The sequence below is a fragment of the Populus nigra genome, chromosome 2 (genome assembly GCF_951802175.1).
Source record: "Populus nigra chromosome 2, ddPopNigr1.1, whole genome shotgun sequence".
Taxonomy (NCBI): domain Eukaryota; kingdom Viridiplantae; phylum Streptophyta; class Magnoliopsida; order Malpighiales; family Salicaceae; genus Populus; species Populus nigra.
This window is the reverse complement of record NC_084853.1, coordinates 48,719,052-48,733,004: the sequence shown is the minus strand read 5'-3', so window position 1 is coordinate 48,733,004 and position 13,953 is coordinate 48,719,052. Positions and strand designations below refer to the sequence as shown.

Genomic DNA, 13,953 nt, shown 5'->3' with positions numbered 1-13,953 from the left:
TTTCACTCTTTTTTTTTTTAAAAAAAACTAATTAATTAACACATTTTCTTTTAAATAAATCAATATTCATATTTTAAAATTAAATATAAGTTATGTTCATTTATAGAAATTTATGTGAAAATTCATTTTTAAAACTTAATGTACCTCATCACATCAATAAATTATAAACGTAATATAATCTTTTAGCTTTTGACAAAATAATTAGAAATTAAAAAAATGATCCTGCAAAAAATGCAAAAAGTTGATTCTACAAACTATCTACCATCTCCCATGAAAAAAATTAATTAACCCGCCCTGATTCGTTTTATGATAATAAGATATTTTAATAAAAAATAAATCTAATATTAGAAAATAGTATTAAAAAACCATTGAATGAAAAAAAGTAAAGAAAAAAAAATTATTATTATAATGAATAGTAGGATACAATAAAACCTTTTTTTTTAATTTAATTAATTATATAGATAGATATAGTCTTACAGAGAGAGAGAGAATGTGGAGGCTAAAGATCGCAGAGAAAGGGAGCAACCCTTACATATTTCAGCACAAATGATTTTGTTGGAAGGCAGATATGGGAGTATGATCCGAATGCTGGAACTCCTGAAGAGCGTGAACAAGTGGAAGAGGCTCGCCGGAATTTTACCAGAAACCGCTCTGAGGTCAAGCCCAGCTCTGACCTTCTTTGGCAATATCAGGTACGAACTCCATGTATCAATTATTAACAACAACAATAATATATTTTTTTAACCATAGATATTATATGATGAGTTTCTTCTTTCTTACATTATTTATTTATTTATTTATTGTTTATATGATGTAAAGTAGAAACTTGCTGAAGTTGATTAATATTTAATTTAATTTAATTTAATTTAATTTCACATGCTTACACAATATTTAATATGGTTTGATAATTCACCTACATCCACATGAGAAGCTATTTTTATACAGGGAGAGAACAAGATTTACAATAATAGAGGAAGAGGAATCATTCACTCCACTCTACTCTCAAGCTCACTGTTTTTCTCTCTTAGCAGTGCTGCAATGGCAATCACTGCTTGCTGTCCTTGTCACCTCACTCTTTCCTATATTCCTCACATTTTTTGCTCTTTCACTCTCACTTTGTGCTGCTCTCTTGGTGCCTGCTTATAGACAAGAATGGTCCTACCAACTTCAACTCATCTTCAACAATAGTGGCTGCCAAACTTGCCAAACTCACCAAATTTTGACATTTGATAGTTTGCACATAGGCTATTGCTCCGTTATTTAATAGTTGCGCTGCACGTTAATGGCAACAATCCTAACATCCCTAACCCATACTCTTTTTTTATTTTCTTAGCTAATTGCATATATATCTTCTCATTATATTCCCAATATATATATATATATATATATATATATCACCAGGTGTGTGTACGGGGGTTAACAAAGAACATTATTGAATTTGCATGCAGGGGGGAGTAGGAGATATCAATATTGAGGGCAGAGGTGGTGTGATTTTGGATAAGAATATTAACTACAGGAAAATGTGGAGGCTAAAGATTGCAGAGAGAGGGAGCAACCCTTACATATTCACAACAAATGATTTTTTTTTCGAAAAACCGCTCTGAGGTCAAGCCCAGCTCTGACCTTCTTTGGCCATATCAGGTTCGAACTCCATGTATCAATTATTAACAACAACAATAATATATTTTTTTTAACCATAGATATTATATGATGAGTTTCTTCTTTCTTACAATATATATATTTTTATTGTGGCTTACGATCAAATAAAAAAAAAAAGTTTTAGGGGACAGCGAAACAGCTTGATACAAGTCTCGTCGCATTCATTTTTTTCCGTCTTAATTACTGGCCTGACTTGTAGATTCTGCGCACTGTGCAGGATTAAATTAATCAACCTAGTTAATTAATTAGCATTAAACCTCCAAATTAAGTAGGTTACAGAGTGACTATTGATGGTATGCATGGACCCATTCAACACTTTTATTTAATTTCATTTAACTAATATAATTCTTCTTTTTCTTATTAGTATTTTTCATTTAAAAAACATCTATTTTTTTATTCTTTATCATCCATTTACTAATATAACACTAAATAAAATAAACAATTTAAAATAAAGATAAAATATCTCTAATTAAAACTCCTTTGTCTAATAAATACAAAAAAAAATTTTGAAGATTTTTTACCGGATATTAATCTTTTAGAAAATATCTTATCATTATTCTAAAAACAAGTCTCAATTTTAAAAGTATAATATTCTTATAATTTCCACACACTTGTATTAAAAAATTTAAAAATAATATAATGCTAGCGCGTTGTTGTGAGGAAGTCTTAGTCAGTGTCAATAAATCTAGCCCAATGGTTCAACCTGGTGACCTCCCAACTCAACTCCTTGTATGACTTGAGTTTCAAATTAAATCATGTAGGGTTGATTCAATGTGACTCGATCAGCTTTGCATATCAAAAGACGACCTAAATGATTTGTCAAAACTTGATTTTATTTTAAAAAATTTCATGATGTCATGTTTTTTTATAATATTAAGAAAATGACATCTCGTATCAACCCGAGTAAACTTAAATTAACTCACCACAACCATGATTTTATTGTAGGCCTGACTGAGTTTAATAATTTTACTTTTTAAAACTATTTTTTATTAGGTTATATGATTATAAAAATAGACGCTTGCAGAAAAGTCATCTCATGAAAAGACAATACGTTTTCTAATATTAGAAAACAAAAGTTATAATCTAATTCAAAAGTAGAGTAAAAATTCAATGATGTTTAATAAAATAATACCTCAAATATTTTCTTAATTAATTTAACTTAATAAAATAATAAATCTAATATATTTTGAATCAATTAATTTTAAAGTAATTAAATTTAAATTGAAGGAAAAACAATAAAAACATAAAGGGTAAAATATGGCAAGTCGCCCGAACCTTAGCCTTTTTTTTAAATGATGGGTGGATTATGAATCTTCTGCTAGATTGAATTCCAGTCACCGGAGAGATGACCAAAAAATTAGGCCGGAGTTTTCTTATCCGAAAAACAATTTTCAATTTATTTTTACCAATAAATATTTAATAAACACAATTAGAATCTCATGATATCAAATAAGTTTTAAAACTCAAAATCAAGTCAGGAAAAATCGCGATAACCCCATGATATTTTGTTAGACTATGAACAAAGAATTCTCTATCTCTTTTAGGTGGTTTTTCTCTTGGTAATGTAATGTAATATTGTGGTCATTTTTTCTATGACTCCAGCCCTAGCTAGGTTAGGTAAGATGTAAAGTAGGAACTTGCTGAAGTTGACCAATATTTAATTTAATTTCACATGCTCACACAATATTTAACATGGTTTGACAATTCACCTACATTCACATGAGAAGCTATTTTTATACAGGGAGAGAACAAGATTTACAATAATAGAGAAGGAGGAATCATCCACTCTACTCAACTCTCAAACTCACTGTTTTTCTCTCTTAGCAGTGCTGCAATGGCAACCACTGCTTGCTGCTCTTGTCACCTCACTCTCTCCTATATTCCTCACATTTTGTTGACTCTTTCACTCTCACTTTGTGTTGCTCTCTTGGTGTCTGCTTATAGACAAGAATGATGCTACCAACTCCAACTCATTTTCAACAATAATGGCTACCAAACTTGCCAAACTTATAAAATTTTGACATTTGGTAGTTTGCACATAGGCTACTGCTCCGTTCTTTAATAGTTGCTGCATATTAATGGCAACAATCCTAACATCCCTCAACCCTCCTCTTTTTTTATTTTCTTAGCTAATTGCATATATATCTTCTCATTATATTCCCATTATATATATATATATATATATATATATATATATATATATATATATATATATATATATATCACCGTGTGTGTGTGTGTGGGGGGTAACAAAGAACATTATTGAATTTGCATGCAGGGGGGAGTAGGAGATATCAATATTGAGGGCAGAGGTGGTGTGATTTTGGATAAGAATATTAACTACTGGAAAATGTGGAGGCTAAAGATTGCAGAGAAAGGGAGCAACCCTTACATATTCACAACAAATGATTTTGTTGGAAGGCAGATATGGGAGTATGATCTGAATGCTGGAACTCCTGAAGAGCGTGAACAAGTGGAAGAGGCTCGCCGGAATTTTACGAAAAACCGCTCTAAGGTCAAGCCCAGCTCTGACCTTCTTTGGCAATATCAGGTTCGTGCTGTATATCTATATATTCCATCCTTCTAATAATTTATTTACTATTTAGTAACCATAATAATTCCAATAATAATACTATTATTATATCACCATGTTTGGTTGAAGAGACTCTGATTATTAATACTAACAGTTTTTAAATGAATTTTTATAATTTTTTAAAATAAAATACAAGAAAATATATCTCTTTATCTTTATCTTTTTTTTTTCAAGATAATAATCAAATGCAACCTCACTTGTATAATCATCTCTTCTACTAAGACAATAACTCTATTCCTAGCTGGGTAAGATGTAAACTAGGAGCTTGCTGAAGTTGACCGATAATTTAACTGCAGTAAAAATATGACATGGTCACATTTTACAAAAAGGGTTATTAATTGAAAGTAAAAAACATGAGTGGTCCATGCAGATTCTGAGGGAGAAAAATTTCAAGCAAACAATTCCTGCAGTGAGAGTTGAGGATGGTGAGGAGGTGACATATGAAAAGACCACAACAGCATTAAGGAGGTCAGCCAACTTTCTTTCAGCTTTGCAGGCAAGCGATGGCCACTGGCCTGCTGAAAATTCTGGGGTCCTTTTTTTCCTTCCTCCTTTTGTAAGTATCTTTTTTTTATATCATTATGCTAATTCATATTTTAATAGAGTAATACTATATATGGTTGGACTTTGGCAATTGAGAAATAATTATCCAGGACAAATAATATTGTAGGTGTTTTGCTTCTACATTACTGGGCATCTCAACACCATGTTCCCTCCTGAGTACCGCAAAGAAATCTTTCGTTACATCTACAATCATCAGGTAATTAATTTCATCAGGTATCTAATTAATTATGCAGTTTTAACATATTAATTAACATGATATGTTGCAGAATGAAGATGGTGGGTGGGGATTGCACATAGAAAGTCACAGCAACATGTTTTGCACAACCTTCAGCTACATTTGTCTACGTATGCTTGGGGTAGGGCCAGATGAGGAAGCTTGTGCAAGAGGAAGAAAATGGATTCTTGACCGTGGTGGTGTCACTTCCATTCCCTCTTGGGGCAAGACTTGGCTTTCGGTATCGATTTTTTTTTTCTTTGGGTTTTTAGACAATCACTCAAATATTTATATATATACTAGCTAGTCCAATTTATGATTGATAAGTGTAGTATAATAATGTTTCTTCTTAATTTTGTTGTAGATTCTTGGTCTGTTTGACTGGTCTGGATGTAACCCTATGCCCCCAGAGTTTTGGATTCTGCCTACGGCCCTTCCTGTTCATCCAGGTAATTAATTAGCAAAATAGTACATTTCACTGTTTTTTTAGCTTGATTTGCAAGTTAATAATGCTTATTAAAAAAAAATGCAGCAAAAATGTGGTGCTACTGTCGACTGGTTTACATGCCAATGTCATATCTCTATGGAAAAAGATTTGTTGGACCAATTACACCTCTGATTCTATCACTGAGAGAAGAACTGTACCTTCAGCCTTACGAAAGTGTCAAGTGGAAGCAAGTCAGACATTTATGTGCAAAGGAGGATCTTTACTATCCACATTCCTTGATTCAGGACTTCCTTTGGGATAGTCTGTATTTGATGTCTGAACCTCTTCTTACTCGCTGGCCCTTTAACCAGTTGATCAGAAAGAAGGCCCTTGAAGTGACAATGAAGCACATTCATTATGAAGATGAGAGCAGCAGATACATTACTATTGGATGTGTGGAGAAGGTGCTGTGCATGCTTTCATGTTGGGTTGAGGATCCAGATGGTGTTGCTTTCAAGAGGCATCTTGCCAGGGTTCCTGATTACTTGTGGGTTGGAGAAGATGGAATGAAGGTTCAGAGCTTTGGTAGTCAGTTGTGGGATGCTACGTTTTGTTTTCAAGCTTTGTATACTAGTGGGCTTGGTGAAGAAATCAAGCCTCCACTGGCTAAATCTTTCGATTTCATCAAGAAATGTCAGGTTGTGGATAATCCAGCAGGTGACTTCATGGGAATGTATCGGCACATTTCTAAGGGATCATGGACTTTCTCTGACCAAGATCATGGTTGGCAACTTTCTGATTGTACTGCAGAAGCTTTAAAGGTTAAAATGACATCAGCTATATTAAATTTTTTTTGAAAACATTTTTATAAAATAAAGTGGCACTGATTTTTATCCTCTTTTGTTCAGTGTGTTCTCTTTGCTCAAATGTTGCCTACAGAATACATTGGTGAGAAACTGGATCCTCAGATGATTTTTGAAGCTGTCAATATCATTCTTTCACTACAGGTGAGTGAGTGATTGGTTTTACCTTTTTTGTCTTATCAAATTTTCTGTTCTGCACTTCTCTTTCTTTCAAAGAACGGCATCAGAATTTTGATCTTCATCCTTAATTTAATTAAATTCAGGGACCAAGGGGTGGTCTTGCAGGCTGGGAGCCTATTCGCGGTGAAATGTGGTTAGAGGTAATTAACTTCTATGCTAATATCTTTTCCTTTTCTTTTTAAAATCAAAATTGTCTTCAATTAACTCCATATCAACCGAATTGTTTTTTTTTTTTTTTTTTGTGTTCTTAGAAACTCAATCCTATGGAATTCCTGGAGAACATAGTCATCGAGCACGAGTAGGAGTTTTCATACAATCTTTTTTTTTGTTATTTTGTACTAAAAGTATTAAATTTCTCTGGTTCTGATTATGTATATGTTGTCATACAATGCAGCTATGTTGAGTGCACATCATCTGCAATCCAAGTATTTGTGATGTTTATGAAGATGTACCCAGGACATAGGAATAAAGAAATTGAGACTTCTATTGCAAGAGCTGTCGAATATCTCGAAACGATTCAAATGCCTGATGGTTCATGGTATGGAAACTGGGGAGTTTGCTTCATTTACAGCACATGGTTTGCACTCGTTGGGCTAGCTGCTGCTGGAAAAACCTACTCTAACAACCAAGCAATGCGTAGAGGCGTCGATTTTCTACTCAGGGTACAGTCTCCAGATGGTGGCTGGGGTGAGAGCTACCTCGCTTGCCCAAACAAGGTAATAGGATTCATTTCAGCAATTGAATTATGCCTAGACAAGAGGGAAAATACTTTAATTAAAGATTAATTCTGTGCATTATTTGTCAGATATACACACCTCTCGAAGAAAACAGATCAACTTATGTGCACACAGCTTGGGCTATGCTTGGTTTGATTCATGCTGGCCAGGTCAGTTCCTTATGTACTAGCTCATCTTTTCCCAGCTGCTTTGGTTCTGCATGTACATTATGCTAATCTTCTTTCGAAATTTCAATTCATGTAGTGATCCTTCTGTAATTATTAATTTCTGTTTGAGATAGGTGGATAGGGATAGCACTCCACTTCACCGTGCTGCTAAGTTGTTGATCAATTTTCAAGCCGAAGATGGCAGCTATCCTCAGCAGGTATCTTGTCATGACCTAGATATTGTAAGAATATATTCTGATATGGCTATTGTTACTCCCATTAGCTTGAATTTTCCACTTGATTTTGCTTCATCATTGTCTGAATTTTCTGCAGGAAATTACTGGAGTTTTCAAGAATAACTGCATGTTACACTTCCCTATCTATAAGAATGTTTTCCCCTTGTGGGCTCTAGCAGAATACCGAAAAAACGTTCCATTGCCATCCAAGAAACTTTGAATCAATCAATGGATTTTGTACAACAAGATATAGATATATGAGTTATTTGTGTAGAAAAGCCGGAAAATTGTGGCTGTTGAAAGTACTCCATATGCAGATGGGGTACGGGCAGGGCTTATTTTAAGTCAATAAATATGCTCACAGAAGCTTGTGTAAAGTTGAACCAAAAATTAAGGTTTCTCATAATCCATTTTGTTTTTTGGTTAGTGCCTTAGAAGCCACCCAAGGCGAGCTTAAAACCGAAAAAAAATAAAAATCCATATCAGACATTGACTGCGTAGATTTAGAACAATTATTAATCCAACTTGTGATTTTTTAATTCAATTTGGCAATGTAAATTGCTGGTTGTCAATTATTATTTCATTGATATTTTATTTTTCAACTGTAACTCTTAATTATCAATAGATAATCGAGAATAATTGTTTTGCAAACCTTCACTTTTAATTGTTAATTTGAATCGTTAATTGTAACAATCTGGCATAACAATTGAAGGAAAAAAAAAAACAAAATTTTTATTGTTGCGATGTTGCGGTCACATAAATTAATTATCCTATCTTAAATAAACAAGATAGTATAAAGCAAGCATGAGGTCGATCCTACGAGAAAGGTTTAGTCAGATTTTTATACTATACGATGTGCAATTTGGGGGGTTGTGAAGTTATCTAGGCTATGCTATATTAAACAGAATGGAACAATCAATGTTAAATCAAAGAAATCCGAAATTTATCAAGAAAACAAACCTTGGTCGCAAGTAAACGTCCATCTATAGAAATCAGAATTGATCATGGAAACGATATAGAAGCTATACACAACAGCTGTTTCAATGAGCAATTCACCACACTTTATTAATAAATATTGTGTGCAATATATACAGCAGTGTGAAATTCAGTTTAGGAAACAAATAAATGGTAATGCTAAAACTGTGTTATTACAATATACAGCTGCAGATTTCACGTTCCAAATATATCGTTGATAGCAGAGTCTTTGCCATGATTTTTGGCTATTCCTTCTTTGTGTTGATTTGAGCAGATTCTTTACAGGTTCCCCTGATACGTCCCCGTAAGATTGAGCTTCCATCGGCAAGACCAATCTTGTTACGTAACACAGTCGTTCGTTGTTTGGACAGTGGCTTGGTTAACAGGTCAGCGAGTTGGTCTTGTGTGTGTACATGTCTGACCTGAAGACTTCCTTGTTGCACCAAATCTCGTACAAAGTGGAGATCAATTTGAATATGTTTCATGCGCGAATGGTTCACTGGATTGAAGCTGAGGTGCATGGCTCCAAGATTGTCACATAGCAGCAGAGGAGAGTCTTGGATTGGAAATGCAAGTTCTTTGAAAAGAGTGGACAACCAAATTGTTTCTGAGGCCGTATTGGCCACCGCCCGGTATTCAGCCTCTGTTGAGGATTGTGCAACTGCTCTCTGTTTCTTGGATGTCCATGAAATGGGATTAGGTCCCAAAAAACTGATGTATGTAGATGTCAACGTGCGGTCATCCACATTCCCAGTCCAATCGGCATCAGAGTATGTGTGTAACACTGAAGGTCCAGCTCTGTGAAGTTGAATACCATAGAAAATGGTTTGTTTTAAGTATCTTAGAAGCCGTTTGGTTGCTGTCCAGTGAGTGGTAGTAGGTTGAGAGAGTTTGTTGACTGCAAATGATATATCTGGTCGCGTCAAAGAGAGGTATTGAAGGCTGCCCATAACGCGATGAAATTCTATGTTGTCCACAGCAGCGGTGCCATCAACCAGTTGAAGTGACTGTGATGTGGACAGAGGCATGGAGATATCTTTGGCACCACTTATGTTACTATTAGCTAGAAGCTCACGAACATATTTATGTTGTGTGAGGAATAAGCCGGCCTTGGTGGGAATGACTTCAACACCCAAGAAGAAGTGAAGAGATCCCATGTCCTTGAGAGAAAACATGTCTCCTAGCTGCTGAATGAAGGTAGTCATAAGAGTAGGATTGTTCCCTATTATGACAAGATCATCAACATAAACCAGTAAGTAGCAGAGATTGGAGTCATTGTTGTAAATGAATAGAGAAGAGTCTGCCTTGGAGTTGTGAAATCCCATATGAAGAATAGCAGTTTTGAGTGTTGTATACCAAGCTCTAGGTGCTTGTTTAAGGCTATAGATGGCCTTGTTCAACCTGCACATATGGTTAGGTTTGGACAAATCTTTGAACCCTGGAGGCTGCACTATGAAGACAGTTTCAATTAATACACCATTAAGAAACGCATTGTTGACATCCATTTGACGTAATTCCCAGCCACTCATGACTGCAATAGATAATACAGCTCTTATAGTTGCTGGTTTTACTACAGGGCTGAACGTCTCCTTATAATCAACCCCTGGATGTTGATGGAAACCCTTAGCAACTAGGCGGGCTTTGAATCTATCGACAGAGCCATCTGCATTCCTTTTTACGTGAAAGATCCACTTGCAACCCACAAGTGCACAGTTGGAAGGTAATGGCATTAGGTCCCATGTTCCATGTTTCATTAGGGCAGTGAGTTCATTTGACATAGCCTCACGCCAGTGAGGTTGAGGAATGGCTTGACTCACACAAGTTGGTTCTATGGTCTGAGGAAGAGGGTGTTTGGTTACTGTGTGAATTTGTTTAGGTTTGAAGATTTGGTTCATGGAGCGTGTGGTCATAGTGTGTGTGCAAAGAGGAGGACTGGTTGGTGGGATAGGACTAGAAGCAATGGAATGTGGGAGAGGAGAAGCTGGACTATGGTGCAGTGCAGTAGGGTGAAGAGAGGGGTGTGGTTCCAAATTTAAAGAGGACTCATAGGTGTTGAAATTACCTGGGGAGGATGCAACAATGGCAGGGGAGTCTTCCGGAGATAGTGATGAGGCTGGTGTTGTGGAAACCATTGGTGGTGGCACAACGATCTGCGGGGAACCAAAATGCAGTGGAGTAACTTGATGACTGGCTTGACTGACCGGTGTGGACAAGATTTGTGAGGAGGTGTAGTGATATTGATTTTCATCAAACAACACATGACGAGAGATAAAGAATTTTTGTAAATGAGGATCAAAACATTTGTAGGCATTTTGAGTAGATGAATAACCAAGAAAAATACATGCTTTGGATTTTGGCTGTATTTTATTTGAATTATAAAGTCGTGTGAGGGGATAACAAAGGCAGCCAAATTTTTTAAATTTTAAATAACTTGGGGTTTGGTCAAAAAGAGCTTCAAAAGGTGATTTGTGTTGTAGAAGTGGTGTGGGCTGCCGGTTTATGAGGTAGGATGCTGTCTGAAAAGCATAGGGCCAGTATGAAAAATCAAGATTTGCATCTTGAAGTAGTGTAAGGCTCGTTTCCACAATGTGACGGTGACAGCGACGGCGTTCGAAAACGCCATTTTGTTGTGGGGTGTATGGAGCAGTGGTGTAGTGGGTTATGCCATGATGTAAGAAATAAGATTTTAAAGCAATAAACTCACCTTCATTGTCAGAGTAGAGTGTTTTGATTGGTTTTTGAAAACGGGTTTCAACAAACTTTTTGAACTATGGAAAAATATTAGAGACACCTGATTTAGTTTCCATTGGATAGAACCACATGTATTTTGTATAGTGATCCACAAAAATAAGATAGTATCGTGAACCAACAATTCCAGTATAACTAGCTGGACCCCACACATCCGTGTAAATAAGTTCAAGAGGTGCATGGCTTTGAAGACTGGTGCCACGAAGGGTTGTTGATGTTTTCATTGATGGAACAAGAATGACATAAAGATGAAAAATGTTTTTGCGATGAAATGGGAAGAGAAAAGTTCTTAACAAGATGATGAACAATTTTAAGAGAAGGATGCCCAAGACGCTTGTGCCATCCATCAATGGAAGTCTGTTCATACACATTAGCACCTTTTTGGGGTGTCACCATTGAATTCGAAAAGATGTAGATGCCATTGTTACATGCTCCTTTTAGTAGAATCGCCCCCATGGTCGCGTCCTTCACAAAAAAATGAAAAGGATGAAGTTCAACAAAAACATTATTTTGTTTGGTGAAGTGATGAACATAAATTAAATTTTTGTGAAGATTTGGAACATAGAGGGTGTCATGGAGTGTAAAGTTTCGGTGGGTAGACTGTAAATTCAAAGAACCAATATGTGAGACTGCCAAACCTGAACCATCACTGAGTATTACTTCATCAGTTCCATCATATTCGGAATGAACAGATAAATTGGAAAGATCACTCGTGATATTATGTGAAGCGGCTGAATCAAGTAACCAATTGTTGTTCTTCCCGGTAGAGGTTGTAGCACAATTGACAGATACATTCTGTGGATGAAACTGAGGACAAGACTTTACAATGTGACCAAATTGGTCCCAGATTTGGCATTTAGGCTGATAGCGTCGATTGAAATTGTTGGTTTTGCTAGAATTAAAACGACGTCCATCATGTTGAGCGCCACTAAAGTTTCTGCCAGTGTTGGGACTATGAGACCCGTGAGGGTTGTCATTTGGTTTGAGGGACCACTGTTGACTCCCTCTATAATTAGAAGGCTTCATCTTTGTGTAGTTGTCGGAAGCTACTAGGTGTTGTGTTGCTATTTCCAAGCACCTCAGATAAGCCTCATGTCCCACCAACAGATCATGCAGCTCCTCAAATGTCAGTGGTGATTCTCAGGCTCGAATAGGCACTACAATCTCCTGAAATTCTAAACCTAAACCATTCAATACATAAAGCGTTAGGTCATCATCTGAAATTGAGTGATCAATAATGGCTACTTCATTAGCCAAGGTCTTCACAGCATGGAGGTATTTTGTAATTGACCAGTGTCCACGCTGGATTAAGGTGAGTTTCTCCTTTAACTGCATAGCACGAGTTCTTGATCGGCTAGCATATAGATTTTTCCAAGCTTCATGAGAAGTTTTTGCCGTAGCAATGAGTGGTGTGATTGAAGATGATGTGGAGGCTAAAATAACACTCAGAATAAGTTTGTCCTGCCGTACCCAGTAGAGCTTGCAGAGCTCATCAGTGGCGGTGCCAAAGAAGGAGGGACACAGAAGTGTCCTTCGACATAGTCGAGCAGATCATAACCAATAAGGAGTGCTTCAAATTGAGCACGCCATTGAGGAAAGGTGGAGGGGGTTAATTTTTCATTGATTTGTGCTGTGATATTGAAAGCAATGAGTGGTTTGTCTGTTGTGGAAGAGGGTTGGGTATTGAGGGTGAAGTTTGGGTTTTGATTGGAGGATGATGACATTGTGGTGTTTTGGATCGGTTATTCGTTAGAATTTGAGTGCTCTGATACCATATAGAAGCTATACACAACAGCTGTTTCAATGAGCAATTCACCACACTTTATTGATAAATATTGTGTGCAATATATACAGCAGCGTGGAATTCAGTTTTGGAAACAAATAAATGGTAATGCTAAAACTGTGCTATTACAATATACAGCTGCAGATTTCATGTTCCAAATATATCGTTGATGGCAGAGTCTTTGCCATGATTTTTGGCTATTCCTTCTCTGTGTTGATTTGAGCAGATTCTCTACAGGTTTCCCTGATAAACAAAATGTTAATTTATACTTTGAATATTTATCTTTTTTTATGTTGATCAGTTAATAGATCCGTCGTATAACTAACATTAACCATCAAACAACCACAATGTCCGCACTAGTAATTTAATTCAATGGTAGCCCTAAGAACTAGATAAGTTGATTAATCTAGACAACATAATTGTTCGCAATCCATATTTGATTTTATCGAATGCTTTCCCTAAGATTAATAACACATATCTGCTATGATTATTAAAACTCAGTTGTTTCACAAGTTTATATACTACAACTCCTGTTTTGATAGCAAACTTTAAAATATATTGTTTATAATAATAACTTAGATTTCGCTCTAGCAATTAAAATAAACAATCATATGAAATAAGTATAGAAAAACAAACATATTCATCATATAAATTGAAAAGAAAAGGTAAAATAAATCTCACAGTTCTTGAAATCCGAAGGTTTTTGTGTCCTAGTAAGAAAAAAAAGAACTTAGCCCTCAATGTCTATTGAAAAACTAATAAAAGAAGAAGAAGAAGAAGAAGAAGGCATGATCTCGGGTTTTTTAAAGGAAATGGTGTGTTTTTATT

General features: G+C 35.7%; 1 protein-coding gene across 3 annotated transcripts in view; it reads left to right on the top strand.

Annotated features, from left to right (window-relative positions):
- Positions 1–604: 604 nt before the first annotated feature.
- Positions 605–13,953, top strand: part of LOC133681460 (beta-amyrin synthase-like) — a 30,761-nt gene continuing 17,412 nt past the window's right edge. The window contains exons 1-4 of one of the 3 annotated variants that reach the window (XM_062104513.1): positions 3,986–4,210; positions 4,623–4,808; positions 4,923–5,012; positions 5,083–5,271. In XM_062104513.1, coding sequence (XP_061960497.1) covers positions 4,010–4,210; positions 4,623–4,808; positions 4,923–5,012; positions 5,083–5,271 — 666 coding nt within the window. In that variant the 5' untranslated portion in view covers positions 3,986–4,009. Of the gene's footprint in view, positions 693–3,985; positions 4,211–4,622; positions 4,809–4,922; positions 5,013–5,082; positions 5,272–13,953 lie in introns of those variants that run through there. The other 2 variants (XM_062104514.1, XM_062104512.1) reach the window with 2 other exon arrangements.